The sequence below is a fragment of the Biomphalaria glabrata genome, chromosome 16 (genome assembly GCF_947242115.1).
Source record: "Biomphalaria glabrata chromosome 16, xgBioGlab47.1, whole genome shotgun sequence".
NCBI lineage: Eukaryota > Metazoa > Mollusca > Gastropoda > Planorbidae > Biomphalaria > Biomphalaria glabrata.
The window spans coordinates 7,786,020-7,807,551 of NC_074726.1; the positions used below are offsets into that span (position 1 = coordinate 7,786,020).

The 21,532-nt window shown below is 36.5% G+C and overlaps 1 protein-coding gene across 3 annotated transcripts in view; it reads right to left on the reverse strand.

Moving 5' to 3' along the window:
• Nucleotides 1-21,532, reverse strand: part of LOC106050217 (uncharacterized) — an 83,086-nt gene that overhangs the window by 28,524 nt on the left and 33,030 nt on the right. For all 3 annotated transcript variants that reach the window (XR_008775364.1, XM_056014257.1, XM_056014255.1), the window contains one exon: nucleotides 5,367-5,505. Coding sequence is in view for 2 of the 3 variants with exons in the window: in XM_056014257.1 (XP_055870232.1) it covers nucleotides 5,367-5,505 (139 nt within the window). In the remaining variant the exon portion in view is untranslated. The remainder of the gene's footprint in view (nucleotides 1-5,366; nucleotides 5,506-21,532) is intronic.

The window sequence follows — 21,532 nt, forward strand, 5'->3', positions numbered from 1 at the left end:
TTTGAAACTACCTTGTGTATATCAATGACGCCATATGAATACTATTTTTTTTAAACATGAACTAATACTCATTCTCTGTCACTATCAAGATGGAGATTCCTTAAAGGGAAACACATTTTATGAACTTCCTAGGCCACCTAGCGATGATGGTTGTACACATTTTATAACATTCTCAGGCTCAAGAAGAAATCTGCAAGGTCAGTAGACACGACAATTTTGTTTGCTATCGTTTGTAATATTTATTATTATCATGATTACTAAATATACAAACGGTGGCTGAGCGGTAAAGTACTTGGCTTCCGAACCAGCGACTCCCGGGTTCGAATCCTGGTGAAGACTGGGATTTTTAATTTCGGGATTTTTGGGGCGCCTATGAGTCCACCAAGCTCTAATGGGTACCTGACATTACTTGGGGAAAAGTAAAGGCGGTTGGTCGTTGTGGTGGCCACATGACACCCTCGTTAACCGTATGCCACAGAAACAGATGACCTTTACATCATCTGCCCTATAGACGACAAGGTCTGAAAGAGGAACGTTACTTTTTTTAAAACATAAACAGATAGATTAATGCTACAGAAAAATGCTGAATACCTCGATGCCAGATGCACTTGTACAGGTCATGTCTCTTGATAGCGAAAAGGAGAATTCATGTGAGAAAATCTGAGCTGGTTTGGTCAAGGGGCAGATGACGATGAGAGATAGAAATATCATTCTTTATCGTCATCGCTTCTCACCCTTATCGTGGTGCTAGTGTGGAAACGTTCGTTAGAGGAGACGATTATTATTATAGCTTTTATATTATTATTATAGCTTTTATATAGCGCTACTTTCATGCTTATAGCATGCTCAGAGCGCTTTTGGTCCAATCTCATTTGTGGACCAGTGGGGGGGGGGGGGTATCTAGGAGTTGCCTTTAGGCGCTCAGTAAACACAACTCTGACACCTCGAGCCCCCTTCTAGTTCTAGGTAGCCTAGCCAAGTTCAAGTGAAATTGGCCTCTCGACCACGCTTCCCACGATTATGACAACAGGATAGGAAAAAAAAGACCCCCCTTTGGGGTGCCTAAGGACCGAGTTTATTTCACTGGTGGGAATGGAAGAAAGCCCCCCAACAAACTTGTCACCATCCACACACCGTTCCTCAGAGGGACGTTTTTATGTCGGACACCTGCACGGCTGATATGGTACATATGAATAGAATCGGGAGTTTACCCGGTGTTCTCTGCCATCGGCCTCGCTACTAACCCTAGGATGTCTTGTGGTGCCAGCAATCAGTATTAGGAATGTAAATATTTACATCAGCCTGGATCTTTCCCAGACGTAAGTTTGTTCAGACATACAGCTGTAGGCGACATTCACGTGGGCCTAAAGCTCAAAGAGTCTCAAATTTTCGGACAATTACTAAGAAGAAAAAGATAGAGATGAAGAAGAGTTGCTAACAGTTGGTTTCTTTTAGTACTATGTGAGTCACGAACTCTATTGTAGTTTATTCTGATGAAATAAGTACGCTACTTAAAACCGTTCATTACAGTGTCTGGATTCTAATACATAAGCCCTACTCTTGCTTACCCTAGTAACAAATGGGAAATCTAATTAAGGTAGGAAAATCCCAGACGGATAATAGATTTTTCTTCATGACCCTATAAGTCCATAATAGATTTTTCTTCATGACCCTATAAGTCCAGAGGAAGCCATTTGTATACAGATGTTCACAGACCAGACTCTTAGGATAAAATGATTTTTCAAAGACGGATGTGAATGGAGTGGGTCTGTCTTATGTGGAACAATAATCTCCTATTACAAAGGCTGAGTCTGTAAGAATGACTTTTTATGCATGTAAACTGTAGATATTGACCATGATTTAATTTATTTTTTAGACGGATATCTATTTATTTCTTGATCTAAGATAAAATAGACCATAAAACAAGCAATAGAAAAAAGACAACTTTTTAAAAAAAAAAAGCTTATCGAGGGGAAAGAAACGCTAATAACTCCCATTTATCGGAAAAATAATGGGCTTAGCTCCCTTTCTGCTATATAAAACATAATTAATTAATTAGTACTAAATAATTAACTAATTGGTTTATTTTTGGATTGATTCGTGTATTGTTATCGACTATGAATTATTAAGCAAAATTTCAACTTGATTCGAGAATGAAAAGTGGGAGAAAAAATATGTAAAAATGTTATAAGGGGATTAAATCCATATACACATCCACATGTCTCATTACGTAGCATTTATTCCCTTCATTTCAATATCAAACAAAATAATAATTAATCTCCAACAATCAATTAAATAACTGATTTCTAGGTTATAACATGTGCTCCATAATAATAAGCCTACGAGTCCGCAGATTAATTAGGAGTGCAGTATTTCCCATGGCTACGCAGCCCCAGCTGCGACATTCTTTTTTTTTTGCCACATCCAGCGCAGACATAACCATTGTCCGCCGGTGGTCGGTTTAGATTTTCCTTTAGCCGTCTACGTCTGTCCTCAGCAGTGGATTTTCATCATTTTGTGTTTAGTTATCTAAAATACTGAATTGCCTCCAGCTTGAGTATTTTTAAATTGATAGTTGGCTTTGCCCCTTAACAAGCCATTTTCTCCAGCATTATACTCATTACTGCCGTAGTTGTTAGTACATCGCTAGTAAGCATGTTTTCATTGACCATTTGTTTTTCAATTACTTTTGTACAGTGCGTCTTTAATGCTAAAGCTTACTCGGTGCTCTTTGGTCCAATCATTGACTTGGAGTTGTCCAGGAAGAAAATATATGGGAGAATGTTGCTGTGCTAACTTTGGGCGCTCTGCAAAACAAAGCTCAGCTCGATTCAAATTCCTTGTCAATACCAATGTTCGTTAGCCAAGTGGCGTATGCCATTCCACTCAATGACACATCTGAGAACATCAGATACGATTCTCCCACGTAAAATCAAAAATCTGAATCTTTTCGAACCTTTATCTTCCTGCTACATATACGGTTTAGAGGCGCGGTGGCTGAGTGGTAAAGCGCTTGGCTTTCGCACCAAGGGCCTCGGGTTTCAATCCTGGTGAAGACTAGGATTTTTATTTCGTAATCCTTAGGGTCCGCCAGCTCTAATGGGTACCTATATTAGTAGGGGAAATGTAAAGGCGGTTGGTTGTTGTGATGGAAACATGACACCCTCGTTAACCGTGGGCCTCAGAAACGACTCTGCCCTATAGATCGCAAGATCTGAAAGGGGAATTTTTTATATTTTTCTCACATCTACTGTTTAGCATATTTGTACTTTTTTTTTTCTCTCCTGAATAGATTTACTCACTTCACCGAGAATCCCACCAACTAGATGTAAACTAATTCTGCTCTCCCTTTTTATCTGCCCTTCCCGTTCTCCTGGCGTTCAATATTTAGCTCCCCTTCGACGCCAGATCGTTGATGCCCCCAAGTGTTTAATGTAATTCATAAAAAGAGTTGTGAAAACACTTTTTATCTCAGCAAGTTTTCAAAAGCAGTTTTAAATTTTTGGAACAAAACAAACTTTCAAGAAATGAAGACATTACATTTTTAATAGGACGTGATACAAGGCCCTCCGGAAACTCCAGTAATGCCCGGATGTCTCAAGATGTCGCTGTTTTGGGTCAACGGGCCGATGGACAGATTGAATGACCACTTCAGTTGAGCCCGTCATGTCGGTGATGTTATTGTTAGCTTTATACGCAGACACACACACACACATAATTAACTACACCTTACACAGACACACTTTTATTCCTACTTACACAAACACGCAAACAGTCACGTGGTAACGAGGCGTACATGGTTCAAGGGTTCTAAAATATCTAGGAATGAGTCAGCATCAATGATTGTCGTCTCTTGCTCTCTCGCTCTCTCACTCTCTCTCTCTCTCTCTCTCACACACACACACACTCTTTGGCAGTACAGTGGCAAAGCGCTTGAGTTTCCAACCGAGAGATCTGTTGTTCAAATCTGGTGAAGAGAGGGGTTTTATTACAAAGCTTTTATCAACTTACTCTGTCTGTATGTCTGTCTGGTAAAAGGTATGTACAGCTTATTTCTCCGACACCCAAACTCGGGTCAATTAATTAGCGATAATTTATTAGTATTGTTCGATACATAAAAAAAAGGAAAATAAATCTTACAGTATTGAGACATGGCAGTAAATGGGCTGTTCTTTTCCTTATATAAGCTTTGTTAAACTAAAAGGAGGCCGCGTGTTTAATATTTAAAATCCCAAATCGACCATGGAAGAAAAGATTCAAATAATGTCGTCTCTTGTTTAACAAGAATGTTGTGTGGCTATCTCACGATCTTATCTTATCTTATATAATACAGACGTTACTTCAAAAAGAAGATGATTACGTCCTATGCATCATGCATCTAGTCATGCATGTCAATCAATGACTTAAATTCTGCCAAGTCACTGGTTTTCCTTGCTGGCTCAGGCAACCCATTCCATGCTCTAATAGCGCTAGGGAAGAAGGAGCATTTGCACAAATATGTCCTAGCATATGGAACGAGGAATGTGCCTTTCTCTTTGTGTCTTTCCGAGTATTTTATTAGATTTTGTTTTTGTATTTGAAGATTATGGTTCAGTGTTTTATGTATAATTGCTACTTTACTTTTGAGTCTTCTCTCAAGCACATTACTCATATCCTATGGACTCGAAGATGGCTGCAAAGTCCAAACCTTGCTTTAAAAAGCCGGCCGCATACGTGGCATGGGTGGGTTAGGTCAGTTGCAGATAGACCTGCTTCTTCTCTCAACTTTTTGTTGGTTCGGCGCTCTTTCACGCTGGCCACTCTTGTTGCTTCATATCTAGTGACTCCGACAATCACAGCTTCACGCCATGGGGAGCGATCGAGAGCTAGTTCTTCCCAGCCATGAATGTCAATGTCAGAATCCTCGTTGGAGCTCTAAAGGGTGTCTTTATAGCGCTTGTATTGACCCCCCCCCCCCCGGAGCGCTTTCCTGTACACAGCTCCCGTACAGAAGTCGTTAGGGAAGGCGATTGTCTGGCATGCGGACTACATGTCCCGCCAAAGAAATAGTGACCCTTTACTATAGTATTGATACAGTTCATGTCGGACAACTGTAGGATTTCAGTATCTGGTATATTGTCCTTAGACAGATTAGGTGGAAGGAGTTTAGCTTTTTGATGTGGCGGGAATATAAGGTCCAGGACTCTAATGCACTCTGAGCAAGGTGAAACCATTTTCAAACCTACGATCCCTGTTTTTACCAAGCTTAAACTAAAGTCTTTTGGTTAGCTGAAAAAGTGTTTTTCCTCTCGGCCACTACCGTTATTGAAACGGAATATACTGTAAACTCAGACGTTTGCGATAACTGCCTAAGCATAACCTCTTACCTCGCGTTGTGTGTAAGAAAAGATGACCACCTGAGGTAGGCTGAAGACCAAGGATGCTGCCCATGCAATGGCCACTAGGAGGTGCGCGTGTCTGGCCGTCCAGGTTTGGCTTAGGAACGGGTGACATATGGCGTAATACCTGAAAAGAGACATGCGTTCTTTTTACAAAGCTTATATCAACTCAGTCTGTCTGTCTGTCTGTCTGTCACGTTATTTCTCCCAAACCCATTCTCCGATCCAGCTGAAACTTCGCACAATTATTCAATGACATAGATAGACACAAATCAATACAAGAACAAATTAACCAGTAAGTCAATTAGTTACTGTTATAAATTAAATGTTTGAAACCAACAATCTTGAGTATTCACATATATGGCAAAATATGTAGGGTTTGGTCGGTCCCCTTACATTATTGTACACATTATTTCTACCACAACCCTTCTCGGATCAAGTTGAAATTTAAACAATTATATAGTTTACATAACAAAATATGAATCGATTAAAAAATTAGTCAATTAATTATTGGTAATAAATTATTTTGTTTGATATTAAATTAGGGAAATAGCATCTCCATTCTTGAGTGATATAGTCTTAAGTGCGGAGTTCATCCCCTTAAGGTAAGGGCTATTTATATTTTGCTTGCTTTTTTAAAAATTACTTTCTTTTCTCTAACTATACAATTTTAAGGTGCAGCACTGGGATAACGTTAATTTAACGTAAAGTGAACAATGTAATGTCAGTGACTATACAAATGAAAAAAACTAAAAAATACACTGTAATCTAACGTGGAATAAACCATTTTTTAGCTGTTTATTTTTAATTTTTCTATTTCATTGGGGCCACGAAATTCACTCCGTCTAGAGCCTCAAAATATTTAAAGCCGGCCCTGTTATTTGTATTTTTACAAAATGAAATATTACGATTTACCAAAGGCTAATATTACAATGTTTTATTTTTACTTTATCAAAAAAACAGTAGTCAAAGGAAATAGTTTCTCCATAGACTCAGATGTATTATTGTTAGCCTAGATCTATTACAAATTTAATTAGCCTACATGATTGATCCAAACTAATGGATACCAACACACTTAATCTAAGATGTATTATTTTTTAAAGTATTTTTTTGTTTTTCTTGTTATAAATGTCACACGTTGCTCCGACTATGAAGATTATTACGTACTTTCCCAAACGGCTGCGGGTGGATGCGGGAAGGGTTTGAACCAGGGACCCTCTTGTCGACATTCCGAAGCCCCTGCATCACGACCATGCATCTCTTGGTCATTGTACTGGTTACCCGACATACTCTTAAATGATAATGTGTTAAAACAGTCAGAACTTTTGCCTGCTCTACGCGAAGTAAAATCTTTTCCAAGTCTTCCAAACGAAGTCAAAACATCAGCAGACGACGACACTAACCGACAAGCTCAATGTGTCGAACATTGAACCAAATCTATGAAAACAAAATCAAGCACAGACAATCGTTTCAACAGAAGGCGTTTCTCCAAAGATGCGTTAAAAAGTCCACTCAATGTTTCTAACCTCGTTTTAAGTCTCAGGGTTTCTCGCGTTACATTTGCTAGTAAATCTCGTCAAAGAAGAGAGTAGCAAGGGCGTGAATCAAGTTCTACATTTTATAAATAAAGGGGGGGGGGACATTAACTCCCTTAGAATCTCGGTACTTAAGAGATCTATGACCCACTAAGAAATCAATAAGACATCTCTCTCTCCTTCTATACCCAACCTCGTTTGGCTTCCTCTTTCAACATTTAGATTACTGCTATTACTGGCATGAAAAGTACAGATATACATGTTGTTTGTTCATTTTTTGGCGGGTCCATTTTCTCAATCATTATTTTGTTTTGGAACCTAGCAGAAATAATAATAATAATAATTTAATTTATAGAACCCTGTTAAGAAACAAAATGTAGGATCAAGGCGCTGTGATAACATTACAAACATAAACACGAGAGTTAAAATGACAAACTATTCAAAAAAAAAAAAAGTTTTAGATAGATGGGTCTTAATGTTCTTTTTGAATGTAATGAAGCATATTGTTTGTCTGAGATCATTGGGGAGTGACATCCTAACTCTGAATAAGGCCGCAAACCGTAACTTTTGAGGGGAAAACGTGGCACCACTAGAAGCGTTGAATCCATGGGGCCCTGGGCTCTCTAAGTGACATATGGAATGAAATTATTAACATAGCTTCGTAAAACCACGCTAGCCCAAATCGATATAAGCAAATAGTAATAAGGTAAGTGACATGGGTCTGCGATAGATGTGACAAGAACTCAACTAGGTCTGCCTAGTCCCATGCACTCATCCTTAATCTATCAAAGACAATGTCTACGTAGGCCTATTTTAGTGTTGCTTATGATTTAATCCCATACTATATTTATTAGCCTAAATATGACGTTAATTTTATATTTTCATAGTGTCTATAAATGCTTCAACCAAGACGCTAGCTTCTATTTAGCCTGGGATCTAGATGCTAGCCATGTATTTAGCCTAGTACCTAGATGCTAGCCGTGTATTAAACATAGAACCTAGATGCTGGCCGTGAATTTAGCCTAGTATCTAGATGCTAGCCGTGTATTTAGTCTAGTACCTAGATGCTAGCCGTGTATTTAGCCTAGTACCTGGATGCTAGCCGTGTATTTAGCCTAGTACCTAGATGCTAGCCGTGTATTTAGTCTAGTACCTAGATGCTAGCCGTGTATTTAGCCTAGAACCTAGATGCTAGCCGTGTATTTAGCCTGGGACCTAGATGCTAGCCATGTATTTAGCATCTAGCATGTACCTGACAATTGCAAAACTTTCATTACAATTTGTTACGATATGTATGTGTGTGTGTTTCCAAGGTAAAGGTTAGCGGTTTGTTTTTGGCTGATGAAACCACAAGATGACCTGTCGTAACTCATGTAAGTCACGTGGGTGATAGCTGGAGAAAGTTGTTTGAGAGAAGTGAGACAGAAAGTTGTTGTAGTGAGCTGTTAATTGGTTTAGTTCGAGTCTCAATCATGTATGTATACATCTTCTTTGAAGTGGAATCTGTGTACTAGTTAAATTAAGTTTTATTTCATCAAGTTGTCAGTTCAAGTTAATTTTACGTTCCGTATTTTAAAAAATATATAATACTTCTACATTGGTTTAGTTGTACTAGATGTTTTTAGATGCAAACCAAAGGCAGAGTATTAAACACAACTGAAAGACAATTCAGACATCAGGTACTTAAGATAATTCTATTCAGAAACCTTTTCCCCATCAGTTGCACGCTTACTTGAGACACTACCCAGTACGTAAGAGGCAGCAAGAGCATGAAACCATCTTGGGCAGGCGTCATCATTTAAAAAAAAAAAAAATCTCATAACGAAGGATAAACAATAATGAATTCCCTGGCCAGAATTCCACTCCAATGACTTGAACAGATCCGTCAACACACTCACCGGATCTCTAAAAATGTTTAACAGAAACGCAATGAATTTCCTTTATTGATGTAGCGTTCAAGCGTAGAGGATTCTCCCGTATCTCGGCCTTTTATCTTGTACCCACCCAGAGACCTCTTCTTATTTTATATTAACCATAATCCAATCAACGTGGGTTTTTTTTTAAAGGGAGAGAATATATTGTTTAAATTCAAAGAGTTTTATTTCTTTATTTATTTTAAAATTTTTCTATCTTTCTTCATTTTGTAATATAAATAAAATAAAAAAAATAATGCCTGTTTAAGGATTATTAATTAAAGATAATTCACAATATTTTGCACTTTTTCTACTTAGAAGAAATAAAGGAGTTGTTGGCCTTTCTACCCAACCCACTGCACTTGGATTGCCCATTTTAATGTTTAAAGGGGGTGGGGGGAAAGGAAATATCACGCATGTACCAGACGCATGTAATTATGTTCGCTACTTGTTAATTCTATGTAAGCGCAGAGGGAGCAAAAATTCGAGAAAATACATCGCATGTGTTATACAAATGTATCATTGCTAGTAGTTTATTGAACCCTTAGCTTCTATAATTAACTAATGGTTGCTGAACTTGAAGTGCAAAGTACAAGATCTAGCCTCTCATCGTCTTACTGAGTTCCATGGAAGCGATCAGTACACGAGATTATATATAGACTACATCATCCAGAGACGAACTAGAAGGGTAGGCCACTTGCATGCAAATTACCAATTTATAAATATATAAATATATATATATATATATATATATATATATATATATATATATAGAGAGAGAGAGAGAGAGAGAGAGAGAGAGAGAGAATGTTGTACCTACTATTGTCTGAATTTACCATGGCAACGTGAGTTTATTCCAGTTAACACAACACACACACACACACAACTACAGTGTAAAGACATTATAGTATTCACATAAACTTATACATTCTCTGTAATTCCTCTACCAATTTCTGAAGCTAATCCACAATGTTTGCTTCGTACATCAACTGAATCCTAGCGCCCCCATACCATTCGCCCTTAGTCTCAGATCCCCGACAAAGCTAATGTGATATTTTGAGTAACAGATCGATCCACAGACACTATTACCATATTGTAACACTAACTGCCAAGAAGGGTCAAGGCTATTTCTTGTCTTACCGAACTACACACACACACCACAAACACACACACACACACAATACCAAGCACGCAGACATTTTTTTTTTAATGAAGAGCTGACCATTTGATATTTGATTCTGTACATTGTTTCTGTCAGGATGTAAAGTGATCTTTGTTTTCACGAGGGTTAGGAGGATGAAAACATACATAGATGAATTACTGGCCAGCATTTGCACAATTCACAGAAGAACTTGCAAAACTCAAAACAATCTGAAATGACAAAGACTGATGCGCTCCCTGGTCATAGCCACATTCTTGATAGGCTTGCGAATCTTGCACGCTGACTGCAGAACTAGACAGGAGTTTCCTAGCAAAGGAATTGAGATGCTGCAGAATGATTCTAGGCATTAAATACAAAGATCGCATCTGTTAGACACCTTATTTATATAGGTTAGTTATTTAGCGACGCACCATAGAAGACGCATATTGAACGGGACTAGTGACGTTTGGGATATGTGGGGTTAGAGACCGGAAAATCAGTTAGCGATAGAATATTCCAGGGTAACGACGTGTTTAGTGACAGAGACTTCTACTGTGGCCTTTTATCAGAATAAATCCTTGTGAACTTGTTCATCAGTGTTGACTACATCTCTTCACTTGTTAAAAACAGATGTACTTGTTTTTGTCTGACTTGTTGGTCAACTACACGTAATACACCCGAACAATTACACCCAAACGATTGCAGAGTAATTGGTTGACTTCAAGACAGCCTGAATAAGCAACATCACAGTGGCGACCCCCGACGCCCGAAGCCCGGATTAACCGAACCTCGAAGCCGAACATCGAACCGGACCTCGAAGCTGAACGTTTACTCAGGTGAGGGTCGTGCACTCGAAGATATAAGATTTCATCGGAGTACGGCTGAACACAGCATCATCGCAGAGTGACTTTGTTCTAGATCTACAAGCAGTCGTCGCCTGTTTGATCGTACGTTCAACGAGCCGTTAACTCAGGGTGACCTTCGTCAGGACCGTAATCATCGCAACGTCTGGTCTACTTAACCAGTATATTATCAAAGCCTGATCTTCATATGCTGAATCGACCTACAACCAGAGAAACCGTTCATTCATAACGGGTGAGAGATCGTTAGTGAACCTGTTGGACATATTTTTTTCTTCGTCATAGGAGCCACATCGAGTATCAAGTTTTACCTCGTCAGTTTCGAGAAGGACAGTTTGCCCGCTGTCAGAAGTATTGTGAGTACTACAAGTTTGGTAGCTAACTAAATCGAAATCGCTCTGTCGTCTTACCCTTTGAGAGATTCTTGTGGAGCAGTTTGCTCATTGAACCGGTTGCTTGCCACTTTTATAACGGTCACTGTGTTTAACCTTTGGAAGGTTAGTGAAATCGTATTTGCTGGACATTGATCTATTTAGTATACGTCGGTCTAGACCATATCTAGACTTGTTAGCAGTGAAGTTGTGGAAACAGCTACATCCACTTAATTTCGTTGAAAACCGTTAATCGTGTAACGGAACGTCGTCGGAGGTGACCTTGGTTTCACCTAGTCTACATTGGACAGTTTGGTCTAGTGAAGCAGAGTACAACAGCAAACTTCGTCGTACTACCAGAGTAGCAGCAGAAGCAGTGAACTATTTTTAGAGAACCGTTATTCGTCAGCCCAGATCAAGTCATCGTCAAGAAAGTCGTTATTCGTCAGCCCAGATCAAGTCATCGTCAAGAAAGCCGTTATTCGTCAGCCCAGATCAAGTCATCGTCAAGAAATTCGTTATTCGTCAGTCGTCCAGATCAAGTTGCCGTCAAGAGACTGTTATTTGTCAGTAGTCGTCTACACAAGTCAAGTCGTCGCCAGAAGAACTGTTAACCTATTCGTCAGTAACTGTGTACACAAAGTCGTCGGAACTACACATACGGTCATCAACAGTCGCCGAAGGAACTGAAACATTTTGCTGTGGCATATCAGGACATCTGTGGCATTACGTGGGATACTGGTAGCACCGGAGAACAGAGTCAGAACTGGAGGAGAGGCAGTGGAATTTGTTGTGATCTAGCATATTCGGGAGTCCGAACAAAGGGATCTTTCTTATCAAAAGCTAAGTGACATTTTTCTTATTAGTATATGTTTAGATTGCCCTTAGAAATAGATTTTGTCTAAATTTGGTATGTTAGCCTGAGTAAAATTCAGGTGGTGCTGAAGCCTTAAACCCGTTCGGGGTAAAGACATAATTTAGATGAAAAACTATATTATACGTTTAGGATTGTAATTTGTTTTGTTTGTATAAACGTCATATCCGTTGTTGCCTAGTTACTTCGTGACGTTATCATTGTGTGTCATATTGTCATATCCCAACCCATAGCGATAGTCTCATTTAATTATTTCATTTGTTTATATTATTTTAAATTATTTATTTTTATTAATTTAATTAGATCTGTATTTTTTTTCACTTAATGATAGAAAGTGCGGGTAGGATTCTTTTACTGTGAATCAGACTAAAATAATTTTAGTTTGAGCGGTTAAAATCAAATATGATTTTGCCATGAGAATAATGCCGAAACTGGCTATGTAGTCAAACACTGTCGTCTGGCTAAATATAGATCTACAAATTTTGTACATCTCTTTGGTCTTTGGTACAATTAAATCATCTAAAATGTTTTGTAAAATGTTTTACATGTTTCGGATGTTCCTTCAGAGTTGAAGATAGTTTACTTCCTAGTCCAAACCTCCCGCAGGACGACGGGGGATGGGAGCGGGCAGGGTTTGAACCCTCGACGGTCGATAAATCCGAACGACAGTCCAGCGCACAAACCGCACGACCAGGCAGCCATCCTAGACTCTAATTTGAAATATTATTAATTGAAAAATGAATGAAGGTAGTACATTCTAGATATATATATCTTGTTGAAGATATATTTGACATTGTATACACATATTTGTTTCATATGGTTAAATAGATTTATAGAACCATAATCTACTCTAGATCTAGACTCTAGACAGTCTTTGAATTTACTCTAGACACTTCACTGTGACTTCAGTCATACCAGGTTTTAAAATTGATCATAGTTATTCATACTAGATCTAAAAGTCATAGTGCTCTTGATAACTAGATCTAAATGGTATTATTATACATACTATAATGTACTAGATTTAAATTTGTGTGATACTAGATCTAATATACAGATTTGAATATAACCATAATAACTCAGACTAGATTTACACATTTACTAAATCTATAGATAGAGACATAACACTTAAAACTGGTATAAAAGTGTGTAAAAACCTAAATATAAAATAAATTTAAAGTATAGCCATAACCAATATAGGCTAAGTAAAAAAAAAATATATAAAATATAAAACACAATGGCTACATCGTCATATGTGGACCTTAAGGAGGTTAAGGAAACAGCTATGCAGGATGGAAAGGCCATGGAGTTAAAAGGAAAGGACTTAGCAGCTTATGTACAGCAAGTTGTGAGGGAAGAAACAGAACGTCAAAAACAAGAAATGGAGAGACAGAAAGAAGAAAAAAGACAAGAGATAGAAAGACAAGAAAGGATCAGAAAGGAAGAATATGAGAAACAAAAAGAGGACCAAGAAAGGCAAGACAAAGAGAGAGAAAAAATTAGAGAGCATGAAGCTAAAATGGAGAAGATGAGATTGGATGCAGCACAGGCCAGAGCTCAAACTGAACAAGGAAATAACACAAATAATTCAAATAATTATACCACTCAAAGAGACAACCCTAATTCGCAGACATGGCTAAAGAGAAAGATACAAAGTTTTGATGAACAGAAGGATGACATTGGTGATTTCCTGAAAAGATATGAGGCAAAAATGTCTACATTTAATATGCCTGAAGAAGAATGGTCTGAAATACTGATAGACTTTGTTCATGGTCAAGCTCTAACAATATGCCAAAATCATGACCATCATATTGATGATAGCTATCAAGTTTTAAAAAGAGAGTTGTTGAACGCATATGGTCATAATGCTACAACTTTTAGAAAGAAATACTTTGACAATATACCATCATTAGAAATAGAACCCCAAACTACCATTAATATGGAAAAGGATTTTTTCAATAAGTGGGTAAAATTAGAAAAAGTGACAAACTCTTATGAAGGATTAAAAAATTTTATTCTAGTGGACAACTTTGTAAATAAATGTGATCCTCAATTACAATCTTTTATTAGAGAAAGAAATCCAAAAACTATAGATGAAATAACAGAAATAATGAGAGTATACAAAAATGCATATCCAAATAAACCATTTTCTGATAGGGATAAGAGCAAAGTAGATTTAATTGGATACACCAAAGAAAATGTTGATAGAAGTAGAAATAGAAACAGATCAAATAGTGGAAATAGAAAATATAGTGAAATAACCTGTTTTAAATGTCAAGGAAAAGGTCATATAGCAGCTAACTGTAGAAGAGGGAATAGTAGGTCTGGAAGTAGAAATAGATACAATGAACAGAATAACAGTAGATATAGGAGTAGAGATAGGAATGACAGGGGAAATTATAGAAATAGGAGTTACAGTAGGGAATACAAAAATAAAGGTACAGATAGGATATATTTCATGGAAGGAAATAGGAACAATTTTGCAGTGTACCCAGGGTTTGTAGATAGAATTCCGGTGGAATTAATCAGGGATTCAGGTTGTAACACTTTGGCAGTAAAAACTAAATTTGTCAAACCTCATTGGTATAAAGGGTTTACTAGGAAAGTAGAATTAGCAGATGGCACCGTAAGGGAATTTAAAGCTATAAGGGTGTACATTGAAACTCCATTTTTCACTGGTTATTGTGATGGCATTGCAATACCAGAAATGAGATATGATATGTTAGTAGGAAACATAAAAGGAGTTAAGGAATGTTCAAGAAAAGAATTAGAAGACTGGCAAAACAAATACAAAAACATAAGACAAAATCATGAAAACATAGAAACACAAAATATAACAAGTATGATAATAACAAGATCAATGGATAAACAAGATGAGAAACAGGAAAATACAATAAATGTAATAAGTAATGATGAAGAAAAAGAAACCAGTAAAGTAATACAAATAGAAAATACAGATGTTAAGGAAAGAGAGATAGAAAATGAAACACAAAATAGTCTTGAAACACAAATATCTCAAAGTGAAAAAGAAACAATACCCAAATTTGCTTTAGAACAAATGAATGACAATATTATTGGGAAAATTTATTCAAGAATATCAGATAAAAACAATAATAATCCAATGGAGAAATTTTGTATAGAGAATAAAATATTATTTAGACAAACAAGTAATGATAACAAGAAAATAAAACAACTTGTCTTACCACAGAAATATTGGAAAGATGTTTTAATCATGACACATGATAATAATTTAGCAGCACATAGGGGAGTAAAGAAATGTTATAGGAATTTGTCAAAACAAGTATTTTGGCCCAAAATGAAAGCAACAATAAACAAATACATAAACTCATGTGACATATGTCAAAAGAGATCTAACAAAAGCCTAGTGAATAAAGCACCTATTCAAGAAATGGATGAACCTACAGCACCATTTCAGAAAGTATCTATTGATTTAATAGGTCCTTTAATTCAAACTGAAAATAATAACAAATACATTCTAACAGTAATAGACATGTTTAGTAGATACCCAGAGGCAATCCCATTATCAAATACAAGTGCAGAGAATATCATTAATGCCATAACTCAAAAAGTAATTACAAGACATGGTATACCTAAAATTATATTGAGTGATCAGGGATCTCAGTTTAAGTCAGAACAATTTAAGAAATGGACTAAACAATACAATATACAACACTTATACTCTTCGGTTTACCACCCAGAGAGTAACGGTTTATGTGAACGATATGGTGGTTCATTAAAAAGATCACTAACAAAAATAATTCAGAATAATCAGAACAAGTGGGATCATTACATTAACTATGTACTATTTGCTCATAGAAACAACATCCATGAAGCAACACAATTTTCACCATATGAAATAATACATGGAAGAAAACCCAGAGATGAATTAGATGTTTTTAAAGAAAATCTAATAGACAATGAGAATAAATTAAATAATGACAGTGAAACAACAATCACAACAGAATTGAAAGAAATATGGACTCAAGCATATAACAACAATAAGAAGTACAAACAAAGTGCTCATGAGAATCTAAATAAGAAAAGACAATTGAAAACACTAGAAGTAGGAAATAAAGTATTAATATTGATAAATGACCTGAAAAATAAAATTGGTAAACAATGGAAAGGTCCATTTAAGGTGATAAAACAAATTAATGATGTGAATTATCAAATTGAAATAAATGGGAAAATTAAAACATATCACATAAATAATTTGAAACTGTATCATGATAGAGAAGATGAGTTGATACAAAACATTCAGGAGGAAATAGAAAATAAATTTTCAGAAAGAGAAGAATGCTTGATGATAATAACAAATGAAAATCACAATGAAAATGATATTAAGGAAATACCTGTAATAGAAACAAAAGAGAATCAAACTTGGCAAAAGATTAATCTTAATAATTTAACTAAGGAAAAGTCAAAAGATATAACTAAAATAATACAGGAATACAAAGAAATTTTTTCCAGCATACCAGGAAAAACTAATATTATTAAACATGACATTAAAGTAACAGACCCAAAACCTATCAAGCTTAAGCCATATAGAATACCGCTACATTTACAAGACAAAGTAAAGAAAGAAATAGACAATTTACTAGAATCGGGTATAATTGAACCATCAACATCTCCTTATGCTTCACCAATTGTGATAGCCAAAAAGAAGAATGGAGATATACGGTTATGTATTGATTATAGGAAACTTAACAACATCACAGAATTTGACCCATATCCAATGCCAAATATAGAGGATATTTTACATAAATTAAATGGAGCAAAATTTTTTACTAAATTGGATTTAACTAAAGGTTATTGGCAAATACCTTTAACAGAAAATGCAAAACCTTACACAGCATTTGTAACACCATATGGTATTTTTCAATGGAATTATATGAGTTTTGGATTAGTAAATACACCTGCCACATTTAATAGAATGATGAACATGATAATTGGAAACAAAGAAAATGTTATTTGCTATTTGGATGACATATGTATTTTTAATAATAGTTGGGAGGAACATTTGGTAGATGTAAAAGAAGTGTTCAAAATAATAAAAGAAAGTGGACTTACAATTCAAGCAGAAAAAGTAGAAATAGGATTGGAGGAAATAATTTTCTTAGGACATAAAGTAAATAACAACATGATTAGCCCTATTGAAGATAACATAAAGAAAGTACTTAATATTGAAATACCTACAACAAAAAGACAAATTAAAAGCATATTAGGAATAGTAAATTATTACAGAAAGTTTATAAAGAACTTAGCAGAAATAGTGAATCCATTAAATGACTTACTTAAAAAAGGAAAACCTCAAAAAGTAGTCTGCAATGAGGAATGTGTGAAAGCTATTGACAGAATTAAAGATGTTTTTAGTCATGAATTAATATTAAGACTACCCGATAAGGACAAAATATTTTATGTCACAACTGATGCATCTGGTAATGCTATTGGTGGTTGTCTAATGCAGAACTATGATAACTTACATCCTATATTATATGTAAGTAGAAAATTGTCAGAGGCAGAGAAAAAATATAGTGTCATTGAAAGAGAAGCCTTAGCTGTAATATGGGTTATTACTAAGCTAGAGAGATATTTAATAGGAAGGAAATTCATATTATTAACTGATCATAAACCTATTCAGTATATACAGCAAAAGAGCATGAAAAACAGTCGTGTTTATAGATGGTTCTTAGCACTACAGGAATATAAATTTGAAGTGAAAGCTATTAGTGGATCTGTGAATATTGTAGCTGATCTATTGTCTAGAATGACATTGAAGTGAAATAATTTTGTAAATAAACTATGATTATATTGAGTATGTAATATATATTAATATATTGACACCATTTATATGTTATGGAAAAGGGAGATAAATAAATTTGATGTTAAGCATTTAAAAGTAAGTATGGATATTTTTTTTTGTGTGAATCATTTCATATATCATTGACGAAAGTTAGTTCTATGGAAAAGGGTGAGTATAAAAGAAAAATGGACAAAAGCGTATAAAAGGGTGGTAAGAAAAAAAATTTATTGAATGGGTAAATAAAGTCTATAATTGTTTTTTGAAATATTGTATTTTATCAGATTACTGCCTGTGAAGAACATTTGTGACGTGTGACGTGCCCATAAGATGCCACATTTTCTTTTATGATGAACTGTGTACTAATGAAGATGATTCTGGAATGTTATGAACATTGACATTGAATATGAGGAACTGTCAAGTCAAGATGAAGATGTCAAGATTTTATGTTTGTTGTCTTCCCCTTTAAATTGAAAATGCCCTTGTAAGACTTGACAGTAGTGGAAAAATATTGACATATTTTTTTTTTCAAGGGGGGAAGGAATCTGTTAGACACCTTATTTATATAGGTTAGTTATTTAGCGACGCACCATAGAAGACGCATATTGAACGGGACTAGTGACGTTTGGGATATGTTGGGTTAGAGACCGGAAAATCAGTTAGCGATAGAATATTCCAGGGTAACGACGTGTTTAGTGACAGAGACTTCTACTGTGGCCTTTTATCAGAATAAATCCTTGTGAACTTGTTCATCAGTGTTGACTACATCTCTTCACTTGTTAAAAACAGATGTACTTGTTTTTGTCTGACTTGTTGGTCAACTACACGTAATACACCCGAACAATTACACCCAAACGATTGCAGAGTAATTGGTTGACTTCAAGACAGCCTGAATAAGCAACATCACACATCACAAACGAAGATATTAGAGACCGGATTAGTTCAGCGACTGGACCTCACGATGACCTGCTAACTACTGCCCAAGAAACGTAAACTAAATCTTTATGGCCATATGACAAGGTTCTCAGGCTCTCTAACACCTTCAAGGAACAGTACCAGGAAAAAGAAAAAGAGGCAGACAGAGAAAGCGATGGGAAGACCTTCCTTCATGGAACAGTACCGGGAAAAGAAAAAGAGGCAGACAGAGAAAGCGATGGGAAGACCTTCCTTCAGGGAACAGTACCAGAAAAAAAAAGAGGCAGACAGAGAAAGCGATGGGAAGACCTTCCTTCAGGGAACATTACCGGGAAAAAGAAAAAGAGGCAGACAGAGAAAGCGATGGGAAGACCTTTCTTCAGGGAACAGTACCAGAAAAAAAAAGAGACAGACAAAGAAAGCGATGGAAAGACAACAAAAAAAATGGACGGGCCTGTCATTGAAAGAGATTCTATCCAAGGTAAAAGATTGAGAGGAATGGAGAACGACAAAGCGACATGGAGATCAGTTTCCCCATCTCTACGCAGATGATGTATCAAAAGATCAACAGTTTGGGATCAGCGACGTCGCAGGCTCTGCCAGTGTTTAGTACTGAGGGCTGCAAACTGCCTAAGTGTCACTGGCTCCTGATTTATTCCTCAGGGCCGACTCCCGAAGCCTTTCCCATGATTGGTTATAGCTGCAAGGCAGCAGAGGTTTGAATTCAGAGTTCCTTCTCCTAGGTGGATTTTTTTTTTCAATTTTAGGTCACTATAACCCAGACAATAAGAGACTGATAAGTATAACTAACATTTATGGAGTGATAATACTAAAGGCTAGTATAAGTAATAACCATTAGACTAAGGTGTGCGATTTATTATTGTAGACACTAACCTTCTGATCCCAGATTTTATTCTCTCGAAACTAGATCAAAAACAACAAAAAAAGAATCTTGAAAAAAAAATTATCCTTGGTAGAAAAATATTTTAGGATGTGTCGATTTATTGATCTCTACAAAGGGGCAGACAAACCTTGGTAGTTAATTAATTATTTCATTTAACTAAAAGACCAGCCTCAGACCTCTAGTGGGTGTTATCGAGTAATTGCCCCCTTGGCGCTGGACCGAAATGGCGCAGGTGTGTGATTTACTTTAATGAACTGCGATGACTGGCCGAATGAACCGGTCGAAATTGGGGTACTTAGATCTATTGACAGATGTGAGTGAGTTTGATTGTTTTGTTTTTTAAACAAGAAATAATTTTAAAAGGGAAATCTTTTGTATCAAAGAAACAAATTGATTGCAAATTAAATAAGAAAGTATAATCATTTAGGTTAATTAATAAGGAATGTCTTTGTGTTATGTAATGTCTTTGTCAAATTGAAAAAAATTGGCTGTATACTCAATTGAGACTGCTTTATTCTATTTACTGAGTTTTGGGTCGGGGATAGGTGGGGTTCACACTGTTATTTAACTCTGGGGTGATTGGTTAGTGGAATTAGTGAGGAACATGTGAGCAGGGGCCCTCTATGGAGCAGGGGCCCTCTATGGAGCAGAGACTTGAAGAGCCTCCATGACCACCATGAAAACGAAATCCAGGTATTCATTAATTCAAAGAACACATCAGCAGCTCATTGAAGTAGATATCTTTTAGAGACGCTGGAGATGTATTAGGTCACACCCTGCATCCATTAAGTCACACCCTGCATCCAATATAACAAGGCAAGCCCTAACCTGGATCCCCAAGGAAAGAGGAAGAGGGCCGGGGACCAGGAATACATGGCACCGCGATTTAGAAGCAGATGGGCAAGACGTGGGACACGGTGGGGTCGGTTGGAGGGATTTGCCTAGAACCAAGACGCCTGGAGAAAGCTGGTTTTGGCCTACGTCCCAGACGGGACCACAGGCAGAATTGAGACGAGAGCAGGATAGATTTAGGTCTGTCAACCTTTGAGTAGCGTTCAACCCTGGAGCCCTAACATTTACTTATCGAAGAAATTAAACGGGACAGTATATTTGTGTGTTTATCATACATTTTGAAGTATAACTGACGCAAAATAGATCCGTGACATTTATAATAAATAAAATATTTACATTTGACTAAACTAGAGCATGATCACCAAACTCAGAGACACTCCATTACAGTAAAGTATCATACATGTAACCATGATCCATAATTTATAAATACAAGAAAAATACAAATAAAACGACACAAATAAAAGTGTATTCATTATTCCATATACTAGGAATAATTCGTACAAGTGCTTCTTCTTTCCTAGTGCTATTAGATCATGGAATGAGTTGTCTGAGCCAGCCAGGAAAACCAATGACTTGAAGAGTTTCTCTCTAATAAGATGCATGACTAGACAAATGGATATGTAGGAAGTACTTTATAAGATAAGATAAACATTTTTTTTTATTTTTTTTTTTTCAGTATTTTTTTTCTTTCAAGTGTTTGGTGCATACGTTCTAACTATTCATGGGCGTAGCCAGGAAGGGGGTGGTTGGGGTTCAATACCCCCACAAATGAAATAACCCCGGCAAGGTGGGTGTCGGAACATAGTGACTGATTTTTGCTTTGATTTTGTTTATTTTAAGTTACATTTTAATACTAAACCATCACTTGCCCCAGCACAGCCATCGTTTTAGCTGTACTAGCTGTCTGGGGCTACAAGCCAACAACCGACCTACAACATTCAGCAAAAGTTAGGATAATTCTAAGAACACTT